Source organism: Notamacropus eugenii, chromosome 2 (assembly GCF_028372415.1).
Source record: "Notamacropus eugenii isolate mMacEug1 chromosome 2, mMacEug1.pri_v2, whole genome shotgun sequence".
NCBI classification, from domain to species: Eukaryota; Metazoa; Chordata; class Mammalia; order Diprotodontia; family Macropodidae; genus Notamacropus; species Notamacropus eugenii.
In genome coordinates this window covers 302,091,371-302,116,004 of record NC_092873.1, presented here as the reverse complement: position 1 = coordinate 302,116,004, position 24,634 = coordinate 302,091,371, and the positions used below count along the sequence as shown (strand labels likewise).

Genomic DNA, 24,634 nt, shown 5'->3' with positions numbered 1-24,634 from the left:
TTCCTTTTCCCCCAGGGTCAGAGGTTCACAGAATGTTCAAGAGCAAAGGGACCCTGAGAATCATCTTTTTGAACCCTTTCCAGCATTATTTCTTTGTCAACATTTCTGAGTTTCACTTATGATATAGTTCTGGCATTTTATTTTCTTTCCCTAGAGTATAGAGTATGTTCAGGGAGGACTAATATCTCTGCTGGTGAGGGCTTTGCAGGGCTGCTTTCTGTCCTTGGTGTCCACTTCATACACCCAACTCTCACCTGTGACTCCAAGAAACTGAACACGTGCTGTAGCCACACCCTGGTAATCTGTTTTAGCAGACAAGTTAAATCAAGTTGAGGGTAATAGATTCCAAACCCTTCATGAGTTAGAGGGGTGTCTGCCCTAAGTATGTGAAGACTTCCCCTGGTGGAATGGGCAAATAAGAACAAGTTGTCCCCACAGTCATGAAGGTAGTTGAAGCAGGAGCTGTGGAACACTTAGAGCTTGGTTAGGCATTGAAGATGCCAAGGTCCTCCACTGCATCCCAAGCCATTACCAATTATCTTGACTTTTTTGCCACTGAACCTTGATTACTTTGGAAGAGAGTGAGGGCAATGACTTTGCCCAGCTTTGTCTCACACAAATACAATTTACGCTTGAATCAAGACATCACCCATACCATTTTACATTTTTACCTGTCTCAAAGCCCTGTGGTGACAGGCAAGTGATGAAGCAGCAGATGTGGATACTCTGGGAACTGTAGTCACAACCCTGCCCATTGGCAGCCTAGGCCATAGGGTTGTCTTTTCACTGGAAGCACCAGAGGGATTCCACAGTCCCTTGGGTGTCTAAGCTGCCTTTTAAGGACTGTACTGCTCACCTCCTGGTGTAAGAAAGGGACTAGAAAAGGCACCCTAAAAATTGTCTGCTTTACGCAATCTTGGCCTGCCGACTTTGGCAGGTGGAGATTGCACCCTGCCATTGAAACACACACAAAAAGAAAAAGTACAAAAACTTTTGTGAAGATGATTCCACTCACCATTGGTACATGGAATGTGCCCATATGTATAGACAACATGAAATCCAGTAGACCTGAAAGATGAACATTTCTTGTGGAGAGAGTACACAGTAGGTATCATGTCCCAGTAGTAGCCCTGAGTGAAACAAGGCTGGCAAATGAAGGTTAAGTTATTGAAGTTGGAGCTGGATACATGCTCTTCTGGACTGGCCAAAGCAAAGAGGAGCATGATGAAGCTGGCAAAGGTTTTGAAATCAAAACTAATCTAGTCTTTAAGCTTGTATGCCTCCCCAAAGGAATGAATGACAATACAATTGCCAGTTGTACCATGCCACATCTATGAGCAAAGCAGAATTGGAATAGCTCAAAAGAAACAAGATGCTCAAATTTAGAGACATCTCCACTCCAAATGTTCATGTGGACTATTTGTGCTCAATATATCATAGAGCCTTCTGGGTTCTTATGGTCTGATCAGCCATAGCTGGACACATTGTATCTTGACTCCAACATGGTGATGTCATTTTGGTACACTTTGAGAATGAAGGACAACAACCTCTTCCCCTGCCCCCCCATGCCCTAGCCAATTCTGGTGCTTTAAATTTCAATTTAGTGAAGATTTATTAAGTGCCTGCCATCCATATCACACAGCACCAGGCACTGAGAGAGGCCCCTGCCCTAATGGACCTTACAATCTAGTCTCAACGTATACTTATAGCACCTGGAGCTCTCCTTCACCTGTGAACTCTCAGGACTGTTTCCCCCAGGTTGGAGGCATATCAGATTGAGTGTGGGACAACATTCACTCAAAATCAGAGTTCATGATCCTTTCTTGATATATTTCTTTTATCAGCCAATAAGAGGAAATACTAATTGAAATCAAACAACATGGCAAAATAAGTGACCAAAGTGTCCCCAGACAAATCAGGGGACACTTGCAAATAGGTAACCAGACTACCTGTGGGAAAGAGGACATATACCCGAGTGTGAGTGAACAGACATATAGTTAAGACACATGCATGGGCAGAGAAGACACAAAGGGAGCATTTGTGGATGGAGCAGACATGGCAAGGACAAATGGTGCATCCCGATACTGCTCTTTGCTCCTGTGAAATGCCCCTGATATCCTCTGACGATGTCTCTGGGAAGACTGCTTTATTGACTGAGCTAGGGACTCAGCTGCTTGGTTTTAGAAAGCCTTTTCAGTCCCTCTTTTGCCCTATTGGAGGGACTATGCTATCTCTTCCTGCTTGGAGAAAGTTATTTCTGGAGCCCTGGCTCTATGCATAAGCCACAGTCAACCAAGCTTTAGGCAGACATCTTCAGGCTTAGATTGTTGATCTTTTAACATCTTTAGGCAGCCTCTCTGTGGGTTCAGTGTACTTTCTAACTTAGAATAAGAAAGTTCCTTTTAACTCCTTTCCATTTTCAATATGGTCTGGATGATACTGACTTTGCCTTGTCTTCCTTCCCCATTACTTAACATACACTCTGAGTAATGAAATTGATGGAGTTGGTTGGTTAGTTGGTTGCTGTCCTTTGTCTTCAAAGAGGACCAAAATGACATCACCCTTGTAAAGTGAAATTTCAGTGTGTTTGACTGTGACTGATCAGACCAATATGAGCTTGGAATGCTCTACCACAGTTTGGGCATAGATAGTCCATATGAATATTTGGGGTGGATACCCCAAATTTGTGCATCCTGTGTTTACCTTGTGCTGTCTCAATTCTGCTTTGCTCAAAGAGCACAGCACCTTTTCTTATGTGGACACACCATGCTGAGTGGTCCTGTGCCAGTGTCTCCCATGTTGTGCAGTCAAATTCAAAATTCTTGAGAGAGACTTTGAGAGTGTCCTTGTATCGTTTCTTTTGGCCACCATGTGATCACCTGCCCCATGCAAGTTCTCCATAAAATAGTCTTTTTGGCAAGCGTAAATTTTGCATTTGAACAACATGGCCAGTCCAGTGGAGATGTGCTCTCTGAAGCATAGTTTGAATACTTGGTAGTTCAGCTCAAACAAGGACTTCAGTGTCTGGTACCTTATCCTTCCAGGTGATCTTCAGAATCTTCCTAAGACAGTTCAAATGGAAACAATTCATTTTCCTGGCATGGTGCTGGTAGACTGTCCATGTTTCACAAGAATATAACAATGAGGTCAGCACAATGGCTCTGTAGACCTTTAATTTGGTAGTCAGTCTAATACCTCTTCTCTCCCAAACCTTTCTTCGGAGCCTCTCAAACACTGAGCTAGCTCTGGCAACGCATGCATCAACTTCATTGTCAATGTGTACATCCCTGGAAAGTACACTACCAAGATAAGTGAACTTATCCACAGCATTCAAAACTTCTCCATTTGTTGTAACTGATGGTTCCATGTATGGATGGTGTGGTGGTGGCTGATGGGGCACCTGTGTTTTTTTATGTTAATTATTAGGCCAAAATTAGCACAGGCAGCAGAGAATTGATCCATACTTTGTTGCATTTCAGCTTCAGAAGCTTCATGGAGTGCACAATCATCTGCAAACAGAAAATCATGCACCAACGCTCCCTCCACTTTGATCTTGGCTTGTAACCTTTTCAAATGGAATAACTTACCATCAGTACAGCAGTTGACCTTGATGCTGTGTTCATCCTCATTGGAAGCATTTGTCAACATGGCTGAAAACATCATTAGACTTATCCTTTCCAAGCTAAATATTCACATTCCAAAGGCGCCACCCCCAAGGCAAAATGACTAGCAGAAGAATTAATGTCAACAAATTAGAGCTGTTCTCTGAGCATGAACAGTTTGCTGCTGACTTGGAGGGAAAGTTGAGCCAACACACTGTTGGCAACAGTGGAGCAGAAAAGGAGTGGCCAGCTCTCAGAGATTTGGTGTACAGCACTGCATTTGTTCATCTGGGTCAGAACACTTGCAAACACCAAGGCTGGTTTGATGAAAATGATGGAGAAATTCAGAAGCTGCTAAATGAAAAATGAGAACTCCACAGGATTTACCAGCAAGATAATTCATCTAGAGGAGCCAAGATGGCGGAGTAGAAAGATACACATATGCTAACTCCAAACCCACAGCCCATAAAATACCTGTAAAGAAGAACTCCCAACAAATTCTGGAGCAGCAGAAGCCACAGAACAACAGAGCAGAGGAGATTTCTGTTCCAGAGAGACCTGAAAAACTGACACCAAAGGTCCATCGCACACCGGACCCAGAGCAGAGCCCAGCCCTGCCTTGGCCACACGGCACTGAGAGGAGCAGATCTGAGCAGGCTTCAGGGACAGAATCTCCAGCAGCCACGCAGGTCCCTCCACCCACAGGCACCAAAGGTCAGTGTGAGGGTCTTTTCGGCCAGCAGAGAGGGGAGTGGAGTGTCCCCATAACTCAGGCCCCCTTGAGAGACAGCAGCAGCAGTGGACAGGGGCTCCCAAAGCAGGCAGGAGCCCAGATCCATTGTTGAAGGTCTCCACATAAACCCCATGAGGGAACTGAGCCCCGTGTGGCGGCCCTGCCCCCACCAGAGCAGCTGAACTTAATCTCACACTGAATAGCAGCCCTGCCCCTGCCAAAGCCTTAAGGCTGGGAAGCAGCATTTGAATCTCAGACCCAAAGCACTAGCTGGGTGGATCTGGAGGCAAGGTGGGTGTGGAGATGATACTCAGAAGTCAAGTCACTGGCTGGGAAAATGCCCAGAAAAGGGAAAAAAAATAAGACCATAGAAGGTTACTTTCTTGGTGAACAGATATCTCCTCCCATCCTTTAAGATGAGGAAGAACAATGCTTACCATCAGGGAAAGACATAAGCACCAAGTGCTATACAAATATCTCATTTTATCCTCAGAACAAGCCTGAGTGGTAGGTGTTATCACTATCCCCATTTTACATATGAAAAGATGGAGGCCGACAAATGTTAAATGACTTGCTTGCTCTTATGCCTTATTGAAGAGGTTATGCTTCCTCTGCTCTGTAGGGAGAAAGCTAGGAAGTGTCTGAGTTTGAATTTGAACTCAGATCTTCATAACTCCAATTCCAGTGTTTTGGCCACGGAGACACTTCCCTCCCTCAATGCTAATTAAAAATAAATGGGTAGAAGAGAGTCTAATAGATGGTGGGAGGGGAATAACTTTATTCTCTTTTGTCAGAGAAATTTCTTGAAATTGTACAGAAAAGTATAGTTGGGAGGCACCAAGAGTTGTGTATTAGGAACAAATCTATTTAATACATAACAAGAGGCAGCAGACTAAATTTCTCTGTGATTAAAGAGATTATGAGCTGTCTTCCAATAGGAAATGTTATGGACATGCACAATGAGTACTATTATTAATAATAGCTACACATCAGTAAAGCAAGCTAGATAAGACTTGTTGGCTGAGCAGTTCTTGTAGGTCTTCAGAGGCTTCCTAGACATTTTAATGATATGCTCTAGGTGTTCCCTTTAGTTTCATTTGTGAAGTCAAGGGCAGGACAGCTTTAACTCTGTCATCCCCTCTTTGAGGATTTTTTTTTCCTTCCTCCTCACTTTTGGTCACCTATAAAAGTTGCGATCGCTTAATCATTGTTGCTTTTCATTTCTGTTTTTGTTTTTTTCATCATTCATTCCTTGAACAGTTATTCCAGTTTTAAGGTTTCTTAGTCAAGTATGATATAAGACAGAATATAGCCCCATATAATAGCAACATACAAATCCTACAAAGGAAAGGAGTCACTGAATTCAGACAAATGAATTTACCCAGTTACTGAGATTTGGGAATCAGGAACTAGTCTCAAAGGAGGTAATCTATAGGTTGGAATTTGGACTTCTCCAATTCCTCTAGGTCTTTCTGCAAAGAAGGAGTATGTTCCTCAGTTTTTTCACTGTATGAAGATGTAAATGAAACATTCAGAGCAGAATGACTTGTATATCACCCCTTTAGGGGCCAGCACATATCTAAGGCCATGGAGTTTTCAAGGGCAATTTGTCATAAAGCCAGGATTGCAAAGGAAATATCATGGACTTTTGTGTTGGGCTCATTGATGAATTTTTCAAAAGCTTTTCTTGGGGAGGTGTCTGCATGGTCTTTGCAGCATAGTATGGGGCAAAACTAGTTTATATCCCTTCTTGGAAATTATCAAGATATGGCAACCCTTTGGGTGAGGAGACATTCCTTTTGTTGTGGATGTGTCACCTAATTTTTCTTCTGCATATAGACCCTGGGAATTATAATCTTAGTATAACAAAAGCTTTACCATTTTAGGGTATTTCCCCCATATATTAAAATCCTCTGTTTGGCCTTTAACATTCTTCAGACCATAGCCCTTTCCTCCCTTTCCCATCTTCTTACTCTTTAATCCTCTCTACACATAGTCTAGGATACAGGCATACAGGTCTCCATGCTGTTTCTCACATAGGATACCCCATCTCCTGTCTCCATGCCTTTTCAGTGGCTGCTCCCCATGCCTTCATCTACACCCCCAGCTTCCCTGGCTTCCTTCAAGACTCACCTCAAATCCTACCTTCTGTAAGAAGTAGGTAGGTGTTAGGTTTTTAGACAGAAAGGGATCCTTACAGATTAAGATATGTCATAGAACATTTTAACAAAGTTACAGGTCCAGTCACCTTAATGAAGATTATGTATAGGACCTTACTGATAGGAAGAAGAGACTTCCTACCTTGTCTGTGACAAGATAGAGCTTATAAATTTGGTTCTTACAATGCAGTAGTATTTTAGGGAGGTGGACAGGTCTGAGATGTCATCTAGAAGTTACAATCCTGAAAAAGCTAATGAGGTTTACTCATGATACTTAGAAAGGAGGTACACTTTGATGTTCCGGGAGATGTTTTCTTGTATGCAGTGTTTTTGCACGTACCTTGTCCAGTCTATCTGTCCGTCTGTCTATCTTGGTTGGTTCTCTCCACTTTTCCATTGCTCCATGGTGGTATGAGCTAGGCAATTTTTGAGGGATACCTGGAATGGCACAAACCTTTTGGAGCATTTAACCTGTAAAATGGGACCCCTGGTCACTGTCCATATCCAAAGCAGGGAGCAACCTCTTGGTCATCATAACGATGTTATCTTTCTAGCAGGGCAATGTTTCAGGTCACCCACCAAGAGGCAGATCATGAGCAGTGCCGGTTTGTATCTCTGAGATTAGGGCAGGTCAGTAAAATGTGTATGGAGAAAGACTAAGTACCCTTGGATATAAAGCAAGATTCTATGAGAAGAGTTCCCCAGGGTTATGCTGGCGGAAGATGTGGCAAACAAAGTAGATTTTTGTTGTGAGGGAGGAGAAGCCTGGGGAAAATCAAGACTTCTTAATGTTACTGAACATCCCCCTCATCCCCCTTTAGGGGATGTTTCTGAGCATCCACCTTGGGACATCTCACAACTGAGTGAGAAAGAACTTCCAACGTGGGAAGGAGTGAACAAAGGGTCATTGGGTGACCATCAGGGAATTTCCAGATGATATCTCTGAGTCAGGGATAGTATCCAACTTGGACCAAATCTTTTTTTCACCTTTAGGTGCTTCATCCTAGAGTGAGGCTAGAGAGGAGAAGGAGAGAGTTGGCAAAGAGGTCAATGAGGAATTTTGTACCAAAAAGGGAATGAAGAGTCAGAGGTAATGGCAGCTTTTACTTCAGTATCCACAGTCATGACCTCTTTGGTACCTATGCTATGGACTTTGTACCAAGTGATTGAAATGATACAAGACAAGAGAAAGACAGCAAGTAATTCATTTATCAAAGAACCATGGAAGAGAGATGTCCCTGCAGATGTAAGAATCCTTTGTATCACCTGGTTAAAGAGAATACATAACAGACATCATAGTCATAACATCTATCAGCACAGATTATGACAGATTGACCAGGGTACAAGCACAGTGAGCACACAAAATTCTAGCAATGAGAATGCAGTAGGAGTCAGACAACATATGGGGAACATAAACATAATCACTGATCAGGTTCCCAAACAGGTCAGGGTTGCAAGGTCTGTTGATAAGAAAACTATAATAATAAAAGGGTAGCGTTAGCAAGAGGAATATCTATAAAATAGGGATATTGAGGTCTATAATATCCACCTCTCTGAGTTGTTATGAAACTCAAGTGACATAAGTAAAGTGCTTTGCCAATCTTGAGGTTCTATATTAATGCTACAATTTATTGGAGAAAAATAATATTCTGTTGTTATCTCTTTTCAGATGAACTATTGTTAGTTTTGCTTTGTTAAAAGAGACCTCTTACAGATTAGGAATAATCTGTCAATGTTTATAATGTAAGAAGAAAATATCAATAAAACTTTTTTAAAAAGAAAAATAATTTTAATCTTGTTTAATGAAGTCCAATCCTGGGTAGGGGTTTTCTGGTTTATGTTTAACAACCAGCTCTCAAGGGGGAAAATGTGTGTAGACATATTTCTAAAATTTAATCTGCATTATTAATATTTTAGCCATCACTTTATCAAGCTTAGATAATCAACAAAGCAATAAACCAAGCTGTGGTTTGTAGCATTTGCCAATTTCTGAGATGTAAGTGCTCATAGTGAAAATTTAACAAACAGGTCTCACAAGCTATTACAAGCTAGCCCCAGCATGTTCCTGGTCCCAGGACAAGCCATTATGTTGCTATTATTATTTTATATTAAAGTTCTGTGGATTATTGTACAGGTAGATAAAATAAACACATTTTGTAGCTGAATGAAAATATGCGGATTTAAGCTGATCTTCTGTAGGCCCACTAAGAGCATTTTGCAGTATCATATAGGATGATTGGAATGCTATATATCTCATCCTATTCCCACATGAATTTGATTTATTCTAGATTTCAGTATTTTGAAAGCTTTCCCCTCCACACAGCTCAGAGATTATGGATATTTGGTATGGAGACATCAATTTAAAATGTTCTTAAATTTTTATGGATCAGTCTTATGACTGGGAAATTGTGGGCAACAGCTTGGTCTGTGATCAAATGGTCCAATTCTAGTACAGTTTATTGGATGAGTTCTCCAGGGTATCTTGAGATCCGTATTTGTATGTGAGAATTTGTCATCTGTCAGTCCTTGAAAGATAGAAATCTTCTGATGTATAATTCTAGCTACCGGGCTATGTCTTATTCGATATTCTGTGTACTTGTTATTCAGTCACTTTTCAGTCACCTCTGACTCTTTATGACCCCATTTCGGGTTTTCTTGGCAAAGATACTGGAGTAGTTTGCCATTTCCTTCTTCAACTTTTTTTTTTCCAAATAAGGAAACTGAGGTAAAAAGGATTAAGTGCATTGCCAAGAGTCACACAGCTAGTGAGTATCTGAGACTGGATCTGAACATATGAAGATGAGTCTGCCTGCCCAGCCCTCTATCCATTGTACCACCCAACTGCCTCTTAGATATTCTGTAGATGCTAATTTTTGTAGCCTGCAGCCATGTGTTGCTTAGTTTCTATTTCTTTGCATAATATTCATTTACCAAAAAGTCTGAGCTCCATAAGGATGACCCTTCTATAATTTTGGGTGGCAATAACCTGATCCTAAATTGACATTATGAACTCCTCAGTTTCCACAAATAAATTCACATCAGTCATTTGTTTTGTTTGAAGAACAAACAACAACCTTTCTGTCTAAATATTATTGACTGAATTCATGTGAATGTTGCCCATGGAGAGCAACTTTTACTTTCTAAGTTTTTAGCTGCAGATTTGCCAGAATCCCAGAAACCTAACCCTAGGGAGAGTGGTTTTTATGTGTACTTGGAAGGCAGTACAGAATTGAAAGAATAAATCAGTTTTGTTTTGTGACAAGATTGCTCAACTGATGGATAAGAGGAATATAGTAGATACCATTTATCTAGATTACAGCAAAGCTTTTGATAAAGTATCTTGTGGAGAAGATGGAAAGATAGAGATAGTACAACAGTACAAGCGAACTTAAGCCCAAAAGGCCAGGAAGAGAGAGTGAAGGGGTTTGAGATCATGACATATAAAAATAAAAGGGAAGAACTCAACGTATTTAGGCTAAAGAACAGAAACTTCAGCGAGGACACAACAGTAATAGCTGTCGCAAGGAGGAGGGATTCGATTTAAACCTTTTTAGGCTTCTGTTTCCTTATCTTTAAAATGAAGAGTTTAGACCGTATGATCTCTAGCGTCTCTTTCAGCTCTATATCTATGATGAGTTTGGTTTTGGACATGTTCAGTTTGCAGTGAAAGTAGAAAAAATGCTTTAAGAAGTTGGGTAGAACAATGGAAAATAGCACTATTAAAAAGTCTTAAGTGCCTAGGTTGACTGCGCCAAATGGCCCTGCACAAAGAAGAGTATGCAGTCATAGATGATGGAGAGCTATGGATGATGGTGATTTTGGGGGCTTGATAATTTTGATGGCATTTCATAGGCTAATCTCTGATTATACTCTCATCAAGCAAATCTTTGAACCTAATTAGGGTTCTGAGTTAATATCATTTTGGGGAAGAAGAGTAGGTCCTGCTGGACTGTGATGGCACTGTGGTCAGACTGAGTCATTAAAACAAATGCATTAATTGCCTTCAATAATCAAATCCTCTAGTAGCTTCCAATCTCCTCCAATGGTGCACAGTAGTTGGCTAGCATATGGCATTTGTATCAAAGTTTTGAGTTTGATCCATTACAGTTTTACCACAGGAAAGGAAGAACAAAGTCTGTGGAAAATTATCTAGGTAAGAAAGTCTCAAGTTATCTGGTATACAGACTATCTCCAAGGAAGAACTTTGGAGATGGTAATGAGGTCTTACCAGAGAAAGGTAGTACATATACATCAATTAAGATTGGGATCCCCAACTCTTTCCTGGAAGTAAAGGGGAGCAGGATACTGAGACCTATTCACATTGAATAGGAAACTTGGAGTTAGAAATGAAAGTCAACTGTCAACATTTTCAAAGCACCTACTATGTGCTAAGCACTGTCTTAAATACTGGGCATACAAAGGCAAAAATGTAAAAACACTCCCTGCCCTTAAACTAATAGAGACTAAGAAAATAACAAATAAGATTTAGACAGGAGAAAATGGATATAATCAACAGAAGAAAGGCACTAGCATTAAGGGGAATTGGAAAAAGCTCATTGCTGAAGGTAGAATTTTAGCCTGAAATTGAAGGAAGCCAGAACAGGCAGCCAGGAGATGGAGAGGAGGAGGAAGAGAATTCTAGATATTGGCCAACAGCCAGTGAATTCTTAGAATTGGGGGATGGAGGATCCTGTGAGAGGAAAGATGAGGAGGTCAGTGTATTTATATCATAGAGTCCATGGGGATGAGTGAGGTGTAAGAAGCCTAGAAACGTAGAAAGGGAGCAGGTTATAAAGGGCTTTATAAGTCAAATAGAGAATTTTATGTTTGATCCTGAAGGTAACCTGCAGCCACTGGAGTTGATTGAGTAGGGGATTAGGGGGTGATGGTGACATAGCCAGATCTGAACTTTAGAAAGACCAATTTGATAGCTGAATGGAAGCTGGACTGGCATGGGGAGAGGGAGGGAGATCAACCAGTAGGCTGTTGAACTAGTCCCAGCCTGAAGTGATGAAAGCCTACAATAGGGTGGTCACAAGTGTCAGAAAAGAAAAGGGGGCACATACAGAACAACTGATCAAATTCGGTTTTAAAAAAAATTAAAAAGGTCTAACACTTAAATATGCACAATGATATTGTTGACGAGTTCAATCCCAATTTTTTTCAGACTGGTTTGTGAATAGACACTTGGTTAGCTACAGAAAGAAATACATCCAGGGGTTTTTCTGGAACCAGCTCCAATCATCTGGTAAGCCAATTTTCTGCATGAGCATTTATAACTCAGAAATCGGCAAATTACAAATCTTAACTTTGATGTACTGTTTTGTTGACTGGAATTAAGAAAGTAGTAGAGAGAATGTTAATAATGCATATTAAGCTTAAAAATGTGTCCCAGGTACAATTTTTCCTCCGGAGGATGGATTGTTAAACATTTACCCAGCACCATCTCCTCAATACACCTCTCATTCAAAACTCCAGATCTTAGAGCCTCATGGAACTTAAAGTATTTCAGATTCAGTTGAGACTCAGCAATGAAGTTAGCTAAGAAATAAATTTTAAAATAAATAAATAAATGTAAATTTATGCTGGAAAGTTAACAGCCTAAAGGTCTTAAGAGAGACAAGAATAATTTGCATTAAGAAAATTGGAAATGTTTTGTTGACTAACCTTAAGGGGTTTCCTTTCTCAAAGGCAATAACAAAATGGGAATAAATCAGTGTAATTGCTTTGACTGTGTAAACCCTTGGAGCATAGATGGGGAAAAAAATCTCTTCCACTATGATTTTAATAAAAATAAACTCACTAAGTAGAGTATCAAATTTGGACAGATTTTTAAACTGCATTTTCATCTTTCTACTTTAATGATCTATACCTTTCCCCACCTGTCAGATGTGTGATGACACTTCTATAACTTAGTAAATTGGTTCTCAAACTTTTTAGTCTCTGGACCCCTTTATACTTTTAAAAAAGAGCTTTTGTTTATTGTGTTGTGGTGTATCTATCAATATTTAATGTATCAGAAATTAAAATGTCTTGGTATTATTATGAAAATAGTTTTGATCTCAGGGAGCTCCTGAAAGGATCTTAGAGACCTCTAGTCCTGGACTACACTTTAAGAACCACTGATTTATTAGGTCTTTTTAGAGAATTGCCCGAGGCTCATAGAGGCCAAGGGGCATGGCCATAATCAATCACTCTATTAGTTAAATATGGGAGTGGGGATTCAAACTCAAATCTATTTAATCCCAGTATTCTGTCCATTATGAGTCATACTAAAGAGTGTTACAGTTGTTTTTTTTTCCCTTTAAGGATCCCCAAAACTAATACTGTGGGCAACTGGTCAAAAGAAAGTGCCAAAGATACAGAGTCGCAGTGACAAAGTTAATTCATTATAATTGTATAAGAAAGAAGGATTTTTTACCTTGACTCAGAATTCCCAATGTAAATATCTCAATAGTGTGGAAATATAAACCTGGAAGAGGTATGAGGGAAGAGTGTATGTACATAGACAAAGACTGAAAACATATTTAATGAGTAGGAAGGACCTGGAAACAAAATAGATAGTCATTCATAGAAGAACAGCTGAAGAATTTGTGATATGTGCTTGTAATGGAATATTACTGTGCTGTAAGAAATGACAAATATGATGGATACAGAGAACCACAGGAAGATTTGTACAATGAATGAAATAAACAGAACCAGGAGATAATGTATGTGATGACAACAATAAAATTAAGAAAAACAACTTCTTAAAAAACCTTAAAAATCTATTCTAGAAGCAAACCAAACTCCCTGCCCCACCCCAAACTAATGAGTAAACATACCTCCTCTTAATGGAATGTTGATAAACTAGACATGCATTCTTTAACACGGTTGTTTTCCTATGAAAACAAATTTCACTCTAGCCTCAGATATTTACTGGTTGTGTGACCCTGGATAAGTCACTTAACTGCTGGCTGCCTCAGTTTCCTCAACTGTAAAATGAGGATAACAATGACACCTATCCCCCAGGGTTGTTGTGAAACTCGTATTTGTAAAGCACCCTACTGTACTGTAAAGCAGCATACAAATGCTAGCCATTACTATACATATTAATTACAAGAAAGGGCTTCTGCTGGGGAATGGTACCAGGTTTGTCAGTAGTGATAAATAAAAGAAAAAAAGATAATAAAACATTTTAAAATTCACAGAATAAAATAAAAAGTATAGAAGAAAGCAAAAACAAAGTTTTGTTACTACTTTGTTAAATTCTATATGTGACATATATTTCCTAAAAACTATATGTAATAAAATTTCAGCTTTTAAATGCTCTCATTCTTTTTACATTGAAATGTTTATTTTTTTTTTATGATTACTAAGTTTAAAACTTAATTTGTAAGAAAAAGGATAGATTCTATGATTAGCACTTCAGGTGAAATTCTGAGGAATGTCCAATAATGAGTTGGAAGTTGTTGATCTGAGCTGACCTTCCCTCACTGAGGGGTTCATTTCTTTGTAAACCAGCAAGACACACCTCTAGTCCATTCTTATATTTCAGACTACCAAAAAATGGGCAGAAAAGACTGAGGAGAGCAAGGTAGTTCAATCAACACACTAGACTGCCCTTTTCTAATGCGTTGCAAACTCTTGAATAGCTCTAGTTATGCTATTCCCCCAGTTTAAAAACCATTAGTTCATGACGATGTTCTAGTTATTTGTATAGATCTAGCACATATGGCAACAAAGAGCCACCAAGGGTTCCCTATATATCATCTCCCCTGCAAGACTACAGGCTCCTCGTGAAGAGGGGCTGAGTCCTCTTTGTCTTTGCATCTCCCTCCATACCTAGCACAGTGCCTCATACAGACCAGACCCTCATAGATGCTTGTTGAGTTGATTCAAAATGCTTAACAGATGCTTGAATCTGGCTCAGTAAATTCATCCCAGAAGAACTCTCCCTGCCAATTCTTTATGCCCAATTGGCATCTCACTTACTAAATGCACAATTCTGTCTGCCACTGTACTTTGGATCTACAAAGACACAACTTTAGAACAAATTTATAGGGGACATCAGATCCACAAAACATGTTGATATTTTCCATCCCAATGATGTTACAGTGGGGTTCTGTAACTTTCTGAAGGAGTTTATGTTAGGAGTTATAATGCATTAAAGGAGTTATAATGTATTAATAATGTTTTTGTGAAACAAAGTTTAAAGTATTTTTCCATTTTGTTTTTCAAGTCTCAGTCCCAGGGAGGGAAATGGAGGAGCAAGGGTGTCAGCTTTAGGACACCGATAAGCTCCTTGAGATTAGGGATTGTTATATTTTTGTGCCTGGCAAAGAATAAAATAATAACTAGCATTTATATAGTACATTAAGTTTTACAAAACACTTTACATGTGTGATGCTGATGACAACCTTGTGACATTTAAAAAGTTCAAGAGAAAATTTCTGAGTCATCTAATAATTTTATTAATAAAGCTAGCATGTTTATTAATAAAAAAAAAAAAGAGGTCATTGGCACTCTCAAATGCCAAAGACCCTTCATAGGCTCACAGTTCATATGCCCATGGAAGAGTGGGTGTTCCTGAGGGTGGCAATCAACTCTTATTGGTTACCAGTGAGAAAATGAATATTATCATGAGATGTGAGCTTATTCTAATGAAGGCTTTGAAAGTATATGACTTGGATAGCCTAGTCTTGGTCCCTCTATCAAAAAGAGAATCCACTTCTGCCCCAGACACAACCCAATGAACAGGAATTCACCAGTTTCTTCAGCCTAATTGGGTAAGTCTTTACCCAAGATTTCTCCACACTGGTTGATGTCTGGATGAGGAAGTAGGTAAGGAGAAAAACCTTGGTCCTAATGCAATAATTATTAGTTATTAATATATATTATATTAATATATCATATATTATAATTAATCAATAATTATTCATACAAGAGAAATAATCATTTTTCTTAGTCTTATCAGATAGATGCAACTATTACTAATAGCTAACATTTCTGTAGTGCTTTAAGGTTTACGAAACACCTTACCTTATAATTCCACTTGATCTGTACAACATGCCTCTCTGTGAGTGGCTGTTATTACCCTTATTTTGCAGATGGAAAAACTGAGGCTGAGAAATTAAGTGATTCACTCAAGGTCACACAGTTAGTATCTAAGGCAGGATTTGAACCCAGAGTCTTCCTCATTCCAGGACCCTCACTCTATCCACTATGCCACCTGGGTGCCATAATAGCTTAATGAACAGTAGATACTTAATAAATGCTTGCTAATGAATTGATTGAAAAAATATTTATTGCATCATAGAAAAATCAATTATCATCTTTGTGTGAGCCATTGCTTTGACAAGGTGATTGAGCCAACTGTATGCCTGGCACATCCTGCTTTTGACAATGTTGACAAAACACCTTGGAGCCCAGAAATAGGGGTGGGAATAAGCAGGGAACTCCAGCAACAGACAGACTGTAATCGCCCAGTTGTTAGAAGCAGAGAGAATCTCCCCAGCCATGGGTATATTAGGGTAGCGTTTGAGAGACAGAACACATCCTGTGGAATTTTGTCCAGGGAAGTAGCATCTACCTGCAAATATAGGTCTGTATTTGTGATCATCCCCATTAGAATGTAAGCTCCTTCAAGAAGGGATTGTTTCTTTCTTTGTATTTGCATCCCCTTTACTCCACAAAGAACCTTGGCAGAAACTGGTGGGAAAGAGACCTGGAAGGAGAAGTACAATGACATCACGGGAAGCCATTAGTAGTGTTGGAGTGAGCATGTTGCCCCTCCACACATGTATTTTGGCTAGATATGTTTCCTGGCCACATTCATTCCCCATTTGAGTGTGCTTTCCCACCTGGTAAATCTCAGAGTCAGGTCTAGAATCTAACTCTCCTGATTGCTAGTCCAGCGAGTGCTCTTGCAATCACAACACAACACCTTCCATCCTGCCAAACGTTCCTTCCTGGATTAAAGGTCTTTATTTTTCTTCCATAATAATTCAGTAATGTATACATGTACCTACAGCATTCCATTTAGCTTGTGAAAATTAAATAAGCATTGATCTATAATCCCCTGCCTCTCATTAGTCTAACTTGTGAAATTCATATTGAATTCTTATTCTTGTCTCAGTGATAGATGTAAATGTTATCACAGAATCTTTTTTGGGGATCGCCCTCCAAAGCTCAGGATCATCTACATGCCACAATGAGTCAGTAGAGGAAGATCTACATTCATTAGGTCATGTACCAGACACTTTAATTTAAAAAATTAAACGATCCTTGCCCTCAAGGAACCTTATATTCCATTGCACCTCTGAAGAACAGAAATAAGTGTTGAATTGAAGAGGAAATCTAGTCTCATTGCCCAAGTGCCCTTGGCTCTCTTTTCCTAAAAGAACTACTTGCCTAGAGTACATACGTAGAATCACAGATTTTCAGACTTGGAAGGAATTTCAGTCCCAATGAAGTCTAACCTATAAGAGAATAGTGACTTGACTTGAAGATTCCTGTTGAGAGGAAAGCTACTCCTTTGTGAGGACACCTATCCCACTTACAGTGAGCTGAATCATTAGGAATATCATCCTAACATGGAAGCAGAATCTTCTCTAGAATTTTTACCCATTGCTCAGTTTTATAGAACAAGTCCTTCTTATCCCTATCCTTACTCCAGGCCATCTCTTTTCCTGACTAGGCATCCCCAATTCCTTCAATTGATCTTTATGATATGATCTCTAGATTCTTCACTATACTGTATACAACTGCTATTTACAAATCTAATGGTTCTGTGAGATCTCAGATTCATGGAATCTCACAGCAGAAAGAGTCTTAAAAGGTAATCCAACCCATGTAAATTCAATTAAAAGCTATTTATAGCTAGCTACTCCTTTTCTCAAATGAAGCTACTTCATTGTCTCAAGTATAAGACTCATCTAATTGAGTAATAAAGATTGTAGAGTGCGCTGGATATAAAATATGACAAATTCTAAGCCCCTGGTACTATCTTATTTCTGGATTTAGATGAATTTTACATAAAAGAAACCCAATAATGGTGGTAATAAGAGTAACTTTTGCTAAGATGCCCTATACGGGTGAATCTAATGTTCAGACAGGAGACATACAATAGCTAATTTCAGGAATATGAAGAATTATCATATGTAAATGTGTATAGATTTTTTCTGTTTGGCTCCAGAACACAAAACTAGAAGCAAAAGATAAGAGAAAATAGGTATATTAATGAAATGATGGTGGAGCTGTGGACTGGTTCAGCTAATCTAGAAAGCAATTTGGAACTATGTTCCAGAAATTATTAAATTGTGTATACCTTTTGAACTAGTTATACCACTCCTAAGCCTATACTCTAAAGAAATCAGAAAAAGAAGAAAAGGATCTATATGTTCAAAAATGATTAAAATTTAAGAGAGAGAAGCTGCCCATAAATTAGAAAATAACTGAACAAGTGGCATGTGACTGACAGAATACTATTACACTATCAGAAATGATGAAGGGTATGGTTTCAGAGAAATACAGGAAGATTTGTATGAACTGATGGAGAGTGAAGTGAGCAGAACCAAGACAACAGTGTATACAATAGCAATAATATTATAAAGACAAACAATTTTGAAAGATTTAAAAACTGTGGTCAATACGATGACCAGTCATAATCCAAGAAGATTCACAATGACACATGCTACCAAGATACTGACAATGAAGGGATGGACACAGAGTTCAGATTAACACATATAATTGTTTTATTATTCCAATTGCTTATTTGATTATTCCAAGTATTTGATTATTGGGATTGAATTATTTCCAATTCAGGAATTCGTTTTACTTAAATATTCATGTTTGTTGCAAGAGTTTATTATCACTGGACCACCTAGGTACCTTACACAGATCATAACCTTTTAGATCCTAAGTATCCCCATCTGCAAAGGGAGAGGACTGGACTAGAGTAGTTCTCAAAACTTTTTGGTCTCAGAATCCTTTTACATGCTTAAAAATTGTCAAAAGTCCCTCAAAGAGCTTTTATTTAAGCGGGTGATTTGTTGTTCAGTCATTTTTCAGTCATGTCCAACTCTTCACGACCCATTTGGTGTATTCTCAGCAAAGATACTGGAATGATTTGACATTTCCTTCTCTAGCTTGCTTTACATATAAGGAAACTGAGGCAAACACAGTTAAGTGACTTGCCCAAGTGTCTGCACACAGTAAGTATCTGCAACAAGATTTGAACTCATGAAGAGGAATCTTCCTAACTCCAGATTCAGCACTTTATCTACCACATCACCTAGCTGATCCTTAAATGGATTATATCTACTGATATTTACTAAATTAGAAATTAAAATGTCTTTGTATTGTTGTAAAAAGAATTTTGACTTCTCAAACTCCTTAATAAGGTCCCTAGGATATGGAGGAGTTCCCAGACCACACTTTTAAAACCAATGGATTAGACATTCTTTGGTACAGTGAATGACTGTACAATGACTGTCTCTGGAGTCAGGAGACCTGTGTTTAAATCCTGTCTTTGATGCTTACTCCCTGTGAGATTTTGGACAAAGCAACTAACCTCAACTTCATCATCTGTAAAATGGGAAGTTTGGGCTAGATGGCCTCTGAGATACTTTCCAACTGGGGGTGTCTCTCTCTCTTTTTTACATACTTGTTCTCTCCTACTTTAGAATGTAAGAGCCTTGAAAGCTTTTATTATTTTTGCCTTTCTGTGTATTTCTAAGTGCCTGGCACATAGTAAGCACTTAATATATGCTTGTTGATTGATTCAATGGTCAATGACATCCACATCCTACAACTTTCCATATTTAATGGATTCACTGTGAACTGAAAATAGTTGTTTTGTTTTGTTTTTTTGCCTTACCCTTCTTGCTTCACCCAGTTCTTGGATTCTCTTCATTTGGCCTTTCTGCCCCTCTTGCTGCCTTTGATAACCAAAGATCAATGCCATTAGATATCAGAGACAGTCCATAGATCCATAGAGTTAAAGTGAAAAGAAGCAAATATGTGGCATTTTTTCATGATATTTTATTGCTTCTAAACTGGGATAAAAATCATCTGAAAATGTCATGTAAGGAGTCAAAAGCTTGGAAGCCCATTAACAACTTATGTTAATTTAAGAGACTAAAGTACAGAAATGATGCTCATTAGAAGGCTTGGAACTGTGGGACTAGAGGAGTATGAAATGTGATATTTTAGACACAGTCCCATAAATTGTAAATATTACAGCAGAGGAGAGTGGGTTAGACATTTATATACTCCTACTTTATAATAATCTTTCCTCCTTGGACCACAGGTAGCACTTCTCTTGTGTCTTTTTCATGAACTTAAAATGTATTGGTGAATATTATACTTATTAGTACACGTGTCTCATCAATCTCTACTCCTTACCTCCAAACTCTACTGTAAATTCCATAAGAACAACAGTCGCAGACCTGGAAGGGACCGCAAAGGCCATATTAAAACAATTCATACGTGAATAGGAATCCCTCTACGGCATCCCATAGCTGTTTGACCTTTCCCTGAAGCCCTCCTCCTTCACTCAAAACAAAGTCAAGTGCAAGTCATGTCATCATTTCTCTGATGGCTTCAGCAACAAAGGATGAACACGATTCCATAACAAGGAATTCACTACAACTGAGGCAGCCCGTTCTATTTCTAGTTAGTTCTCATTGTTCAGTTTTTCTCTACATCATCGAGACTAAAGTGAACTCTCTGTAGCTTTCACCCATTACTCCTGGAATCAAACAGAATAAACCTAACCTTTCTTCCATCCCACAGCCTTGAAATACTTGAGTATAGCTATTTGTGCACATCAAGCTTTCCCTTCTGCAGGCTAACTATCCCCTGTTCTTTTGACCCATGCTCCCAAGGCCATGGTTTCCAGTGCTCCTACTATGCTGGTTATCTTCTTTTGGACTTGCTCCTGTTTGTCAGTCCTTCCTAAAATATGAGACAAAAAAATGGAAAATAATATTTGGGCTGTCATATGATCAATAGAACCATTACCTTTCTTGTACTGAAACCAGTGAAGCCTCAGATTGCCTTTGGTGTTATGGCTTCCCCTATCACACTGTGGGCTCACATTGAACTTGCATTCAGCTCTTAATGATCTCCTTCAGTGCCTAGCACTGTGTTCTGCACAAAGTAGACTTTTGATAAATGTATTGCAGGGAGTTGAACTAAATGTACTGGGTTTCTCTTTAGGTTCTTCTACATAATGTTACCAAAGAAACAATTCTTTTCAGTAAATTCAGGCAAACACTAGTAATTTCAGTGAATGAAATAACCTCTGTATGTCATTGCTTCTACAGGAAGGCTTACTTGAACTTTTCACTCAGGACTCTGTCTCACTCTGTGACTCTGGGAATGGGTCAGAGGACTCCTCCCTCACTCCTGGGTCAGTCACAACAGTAGGGGTGGGATTTCTGAGACTATGGAAGGAGAGTGGGAAGTCAGAAGTTACCTTGACATCTTCAGCATTGCCTAGGAGGATCTCAAATATCCCCTGCAACTAGGGGAATAGTTAGGCATCCTAGCTATCCCCAGAAACTTCATGGAAAAAGGAGTGTAGTGATCAAGGTAGAGAGTTAAACTACCAGCCAAGTTCCTATCCATATGTAGGGTATTTGTAGGACAGATGAGTATCTATATTTAAAAGAAACAATCTGCTGTTGTAGAAATATGGAAGACCCACAAAGACCAATAAAATTATTAGTAAGGACACTACTACTACATAGCATTTAGTAACTTGATTATTAAAAACAATTTTAAAACATGTTGACAGGGACAGAAAGGTGGTGAAGTGAATAGAGCACAGGCCCCGGAGTGAGGAGGATCCGAGTTCAAAAAACAAGCAAACAAACAAAAAAACCCCCTGACCTTAGACATTTACTAGCTGTGTGACCTTGGACAAGCCACTTAACCTCAATTTCCTTGCCTTTCTGCCCTTCAAAAAACAACCGTGTTAACAGAAAATCTAGTGGAGCACATTTGTATGTCTATATCATGTCTCACATATGGTCATGTTACATGTATTACTTCTGTCCTTTATAATGACCTACTTTATAACTTCTCTTTTATTCCCACCATAGTATGGGACACATTGATCTAAACACTTGAACCACTGGGCAACATACACCCTTCAAACAGTTTCCTTAGGGTATCCTTGACTTCCTTATTTCTCAAGCTGTAGATGATGGGATTTAACATGGGGGTGACAATACAGAAAATGACAGAGGCCAGGATGTCCACATCCAGAGAGTAGCCTGTGCTGGGCCGGTCATAGTTGAAGTTTATGGTTCCATAGTAGATGACCACCACAGTGAGATGAGAGGCACAGGTGGAGAAGGCTTTTTTTCGCCCTTGAGCAGACTGGATTTTCAAGATGGCAGAGATAATGAGTATATAGGACACAGCAGTGAACAGGCAGGGGCTCAGACCAACAGTGGCACTGGATAAATAGAGTGCAGCCTCATTGGCTGAAGTATCTGAGCAGGAGAGCTTCAAGAGGAGAGGGATATCACAGAGAAAATGACTGATCTGGTTAGGACCATACAAAGTGAGAGTTGCCATGAGCACTGTGTGCATCAGTGAGTTCACGAAGCTATACAACCAGGTCCCAACTGCTAAATATGCACAGACCCTCTTGCTCATGAGAACTGGGTAACGTAATGGATGGCAAATGGCTACAAACCTATCGTAAGCCATAACAGCCAACAGCACACACTCACAGCCTGCAAAGGTAACAAGGAAAAAGACCTGGGACAGGCAGCCTTCATAAGAGATGGTCTTTCTCTCTCTGAAGAAGTTCACCAGAATGATGGGGACAGTGGTGGAGGTGTAGCAGATGTCCAGGAAGGACAAGTTGCTGAGAAAATAATACATAGGGGTGTGAAGAACAGGATTGATTCTAATTGCAGCTAAAATGAGAGTGTTTCCCAGGATTGTTATCAAGTAAATAACCAAAAACAACAGAAAAAACAATCCCTGAAGGTCAGGGTGGTTTGAAAATCCCAGGAAGATGAATTCCATGACAATTGTTTGGTTTTCCCTGTCTTTGAATGCCTTGGTGGCTGAAAAGAAAAGAAGATATAATAGTTGGACAACGGAAACTGAGACCAAACATGAGAAGAGTTCACAAGATGAAAATTGCCCCCATCCCCACCATAGTAACAGCAGTTAGTAGAATCGACCTCACCGTCCCAACATTGCATTCACACTTTCTCTTTTCTAAAACACCATTAGGACAAAGTACACAGTGAAGTACTACCCTGGACTAGTCCCCTTATCTGAACCATAATACTAAAGACATACATTATCCAATTACGATGAAAAAGAAAAGAAGGGGGGTCATCAAAACAGAATAATGTGGTTAGTTGCAAAGGCAGTGTTTCAACCTTTTCATTTTTTTAAAATGTAGGAATAGACTGTTGAAACAAAGGCAAGCAAAGGAAAATAGATATATAAAAAGATGCCTATCGATTGAGGAATGTCTAAACAAGCGTGGTACACATGATGAATACAAAGAAGTGTGAACTGATGCTGAGTGAAGTAAGTACAACCAAGAAAACAACATACACAATGCCTACAATAGTAGCAAAGGAGAAAACAATGATAGTTGGTTGGTGGTTGTTCTTTATTCTTGAAGAAGACCAAAATGACCTCACTATATTGGAGTCAAGGTACAGCGTGGCCAGCTGTGACTGATCAGACCAATAGGAGCTCAGAAGACTCTAGCACAGGTTGGGCACAAATAGTTCATGTGAATGTTTGGAGTGGAGAGGTCTCTAAATTTGCACATCTCAAATTTCTTTTGAGCTACTAAAATTAATTCGACTTCTCTCGTAGAGCAGGTTGCCTTCTTTGACGCAGGCATACTATGCTGGGCGATCCTTTACCAGTGTCTCCCATGTCATGAAATCGATTCCAAAGTTCTTCAGAGACCTTGAGAGTCCTTGTATCACTTCTTTTGACCACCATGTGAATTTTTACATTATATGAGTTTCCCATAAAACAGTCTTCTTGTTTGTCATTTTAACAAATGACCAGCTCATCAGAGTTGTGCTCTCTGCAGTAGAGTTTGAATGTTTGGCAGTTTAGCTCAAGAAAAGATATCAAGATCTGGTACATTATCTTGTTAGGTGATCTTCAGAATCTTCCTAAGACAATTCAAATAGAAGTGATTCAGTTTCCTGGGAGGCTGTCCAGGTTTCACAAGCATACAACAATGAGGTTCACATAGTGGCTCTGCAGATCTTCAGTTTTGTAGACAGTCTAACACCTTTTCTTTCCCACACTTTCCTTCAGATCCTCCCAAACGTGAGCTAGCCCTGGCAATGCCTGTGTCAGTCTCATCATCTATGTGGACATCCCTAAAAAGAACATTTGGCAAGGTAAGTGAACTTATCCACAGCATTCAAAATTTCTCCATTTGCTATAATTAATAATTCCATATGTGGATTGTGTGGTGCTGGCTGGTGGAGTTCTCTTCTATTTTCTTGGTGTTGATTGTTAGGCCAAAATTAACACAGGCAGCAGAGAATTGATCTATACTCTGTTGGATCTCAGCCTCAGAGGCCGCATTAAGTGCACAATCATCTGCAAACAAAAAGTCACGTACTAACTCTCCCTCTACTTTAGTTTTGGCTTGTAGTCTTTTCAAATTAAATAATTTACCATCAATGCAGTAGTTGACCTTGAGGCAGTAGTTGACTATTTTTGTCCTCATTGAAGGCATCTGGCAACATTGCTGAAAGTGTCATGAAAAAGAATGGGAACAAGCACACAGCCTCGCTTCACTCCATTGGTGACTGGGAAAGATTGAGAACGTTGTCCATTATCCACAACCTAGCCAAGCATGCCATCATGAAACTGATGTAGAACACTGATGAACTTCTCTGGGTAACTCAGTTTTGACATAATTTTCCACAAGCCCTCATGACTGTTAGTACCAAAGGACAAAGTCAGATCGAAAAATGTTGAATACAGACCTCTGTTCTACTCCTGTCATTTCTCCTGGAATTCTCAAGCAGCAAAGACTGTATTGACCATTTCTTGGCTCTTTCTGAAGCCACACTAACTCTCATGACCTTCCTCCAGGCTAAGAATCAGCCTATTAGGGAGGACTCTGACAAGAATCTTGC

The 24,634-nt window shown here is 39.4% G+C and overlaps 1 protein-coding gene across 1 annotated transcript; it reads right to left on the bottom strand.

Annotated features, from left to right (window-relative positions):
* Window positions 1-168: 168 nt before the first annotated feature.
* On the bottom strand, window positions 169-24,228 carry LOC140522991 (olfactory receptor 5V1-like). Its single transcript, XM_072638105.1, has 4 exons — window positions 24,168-24,228; window positions 21,608-22,564; window positions 20,844-20,963; window positions 169-302 (listed from the first exon to the last, which is right to left on the bottom strand). The coding sequence occupies exons 1-4, from the start codon at window positions 24,226-24,228 to the stop codon at window positions 169-171; spliced, it is 1,272 nt and encodes a 423-aa protein (XP_072494206.1).
* Window positions 24,229-24,634: the final 406 nt, after the last annotated feature.

What these genes read in the sequence shown, in the direction of transcription:
- LOC140522991 (XM_072638105.1), bottom strand. Translation starts at nt 24,228, where the DNA reads ATGCCTTCAATGAGGACAAAAATAGTCAACTACTGCCTCAAGGTCAAC. An exon ending in TATGTTGCCCAGTGGTTCAA is followed by an intron (nt 20,964 to 21,607) that starts GTGTTTAGATCA and finishes GCAATGCTGAAG; the next exon opens with ATGTCAAGGTAACTTCTGAC. An exon ending in CCCATTCCCAGAGTCACAGA is followed by an intron (nt 303 to 20,843) that starts GTGAGACAGAGT and finishes CTGCTAAAACAG; the next exon opens with ATTACCAGGGTGTGGCTACA.